This window comes from Lotus japonicus, chromosome 3 (assembly GCF_012489685.1).
Source record: "Lotus japonicus ecotype B-129 chromosome 3, LjGifu_v1.2".
Taxonomy (NCBI): Eukaryota; Viridiplantae; Streptophyta; class Magnoliopsida; order Fabales; family Fabaceae; genus Lotus; species Lotus japonicus.
The window spans coordinates 76,401,593-76,404,708 of record NC_080043.1 but is presented as its reverse complement, the minus strand read 5'-3'; the positions used below and the strand labels follow the sequence as shown (position 1 = coordinate 76,404,708).

At 36.3% G+C, this 3,116-nt stretch overlaps 1 protein-coding gene across 1 annotated transcript; it reads right to left on the bottom strand.

Moving 5' to 3' along the window:
* Positions 1 to 933: 933 nt before the first annotated feature.
* On the bottom strand, positions 934 to 3,116 carry LOC130742669 (polyadenylate-binding protein 7-like). Its single transcript, XM_057594772.1, has 3 exons — positions 2,931 to 3,116; positions 2,758 to 2,834; positions 934 to 1,933 (listed from the first exon to the last, which is right to left on the bottom strand). Exons 2-3 carry the CDS (start codon positions 2,813 to 2,815, stop codon positions 1,584 to 1,586), a joined length of 408 nt encoding a protein of 135 aa, XP_057450755.1. The 5' UTR covers positions 2,816 to 2,834; positions 2,931 to 3,116; the 3' UTR covers positions 934 to 1,583.

Genomic DNA, 3,116 nt, shown 5'->3' with positions numbered 1-3,116 from the left:
AGCAAACCCTGGTACCTGCATATGGATTTAGCGGCGGTTTTTAGCGGGGGTTTCAAACCTCCCTTATCCGCAAGCTTTTTTAACGGGAGTTTTCAACCTCCCTTAAATACAAGAGATTATTTACAGCTTTAAACCTCCTTAAACCTCCCTTGGCTACTAGAGTTTATTCTAGGGACATTTTTAACCTCACTTAATTGTTGCATTTACTTATTAATCATTTAAAGAGGCTTCCTAAACATCCTAACTATCATAACTAGTCTTCATTTTTTCAGAAGTAAAGAATGAGTAAACAAAAAGTCTGGTATATTGGTGAAACAATAGTGATACAGGACCATACAGACAAATACAAGCAGAATAAATTGCAAAGGAAATTCAGTAGAGGCAGACCTCTGGAACGTAAAGCATCAAAAAGTTGTTGGCGCATACTGATAATACAATCAACCATTCCCTTCAACTCAATAGTCCACTCATTGTACAAATCAATCCCTGACAAAGAAGCAAAACAGTTAAGAAACTTCAACAAAGGCTCAAAGAGGATAATATCACCTAGCAAGAGATTATATAGTAGCATCTCCTGGCAGTTAAATATATACACTTAAGGCTCAGTTAAATATATGAAGTATGAACTCAACCAGTAAAATCATCTCAGCCAAGGACAATGTTCACTCACAGTTAGAGGTATAAAACATATTTGAAGTATGACCTCTAAATACCACAGCAATGACAACCACAAAATCCATTACCACTTTGACATGCCATTTCAAGACTAGCATTGATCACAAAAATAAACACACACACACACACACACAAGGAGAACGAACAATGATAATCATTAGCAAATCATTCTGATGACAAGAAGCTAGTGAACCAAGGAAGCACAAAAAATGGTCAAATGTGCTTCTGGTGATGATTATAAACAATTTTACCTTACTTGCTATGATCTTTGTGGCAAATAAATGATATTGAAATGAATTTTTAAGGGTACAAGAAAGTGATATTGAAATGAACTTATGTGATAAATTAACAAATACGTCACACTTCTTTGTGCCAAATAAGTGATATTGAAATGAATTTCTAAGCGTCCAAAAAAGTGATCTGAGAAAAACCAGGATTCATGCTGCAAGTTGAACATTCACAGGGAAGGATCAATGCAATGAATTTGTAAAATTGCAGTAACACAATAAATATATCACTGAAGTCTTACATTCTTTTTCTTATGAACTTATAGCAAGCAATTATATTCCTGTTTTTGTATTACTGCTAAAGTACTACACTGAAGCATATATCATGTCCCAAACACAACTGAACTTACTTACATTGAAAAGTGTTCACAGCTTTGTTTGCCTCCTCAGGAGTAGAGAAACAGACAAAACCAAACCCTTTGCTTATCCCTTTCTCGTCTTTCATAACTTTTGCATAAGTTATAGAGCCACATGCACTAAAATGGTCCCGCAGTTCTTCATCACTTACATTGTCATCAATGTTCTTCACATAAATGTTTGATCCCTGGAAGTTAAAACATAGCATTCAAGACAACTGAAAACATAATGGCTAGTTAAAAATAGGAGAGAATGGCAAACAAGTTATCTTCGAACCTGTTTAAGACAAATCAAAACCATGTCATGTACCATCAAGAAATGCCAACTATGCCTGCAGAAAACCAGCACAGTAAAAGGATGCAAAAAAAAACTACCTAGTTGTGTTCCGTTCATCGCTTCCAGGGCCCTTTTAGCATCATCTGGGTTTTCATAGTTCACAAAGCCAAAGCCCTTTGACATCCCATTTTCATCCTTTGAAATAGCCAAGCTAACGATTTTCCCAAAAACGTTCCCAATGCAATTCTTCCTAATATCAGGATCACGACGCGACCACAAGACCCTTATCACTTTTCCATTCAGCGTTGAATGATTCTTCACCTCAATTGCTTGCATCGCTACTTGGCCAAAACCAAACAGAACAAAGCAGATTACGGTAAATCACACACAAAATCTTAATCAATACATTCACATTGATATTCCAATTTCATCTAAATCGCAGCAAGCAAGAAATTACGAAAACGATTAAAGACACATTGCAATGCAGTAACGAATCAAAGAAAACTGAGCACAGAACAGCAACACAGAGCTTTACTTTGGTAATCAAGGTGAATAATTAACTATCAGCTTATAGTTTAGTGATATATATTGATTTGCTCTTTTCTGTCATTTTGATTCATCCAAGATATACATTGTTGTTAAATGACACATTGTTACCTTCAAAGTTCAAAGTATCATCTACATTAGAATGGGATGGGTAAAGAGAATTGTCTTCCTATAATGGCTCAATACACTTTGGTTAATGTAGGTTTGCTGATATATACCATATCTCATTTTAATTATTCAGATATATATGTTGTTCATGTTTAATTGGTTGAAAGATTGATAGAAATCATCCAGGTTTGAATGTTAGGGTCATCTGCTACAAAATACACTGTTGATAGCATAAAAAGGAGATAATCAAACAGAATGTTACATTCTCACAGTGTAAAAATCTGTTCATCTTACTGTTTTGGCAAAAAGAAAGAACCAGATAACAATTGGCAAACACACTAGGGCAACAAACTCAAGAGGAACAAACTCCTTAAACTAGTAACAACTACCCACTTAATCTGACTTGCAAACCAGCATTTTGAAGACCAAACCAGACCCAATTTCCCAAATCAACTAATGAAAACCTAATTTAGAAATCTGAAAAGGTTAATTAAGAAAAAATCAGTACCAGAGAATGCAGCATGCGACGGAGTAGAAGTTGTTGAGTCTCTGAGCGATGGATCCATGAGAAAATCGCAGAGAGAACTGCGAATGAAGAAGAAGAAACAGTTAGTCAGCTTTTGAAGCAAAGAAAAGCAAAGGTGAAAAACGAGATCAAATCGGTGGAAAAAGAGGTCATACCGACGGCGGAGGAGGCTGTTGCTACGGTGGCGTGCGGTGGTTGAAATCTGTGGAGGTTGAAATCGGAGGAAATCAAGTTGCAATCGGTGGAAATCGGTGGAAAACGAGATCAATAGGTGGAAAACGAGATCAAATCGGTGGAAATCGCTTGAAATCGTGAGCTTCCATGGCGAACGAGACTGAGAA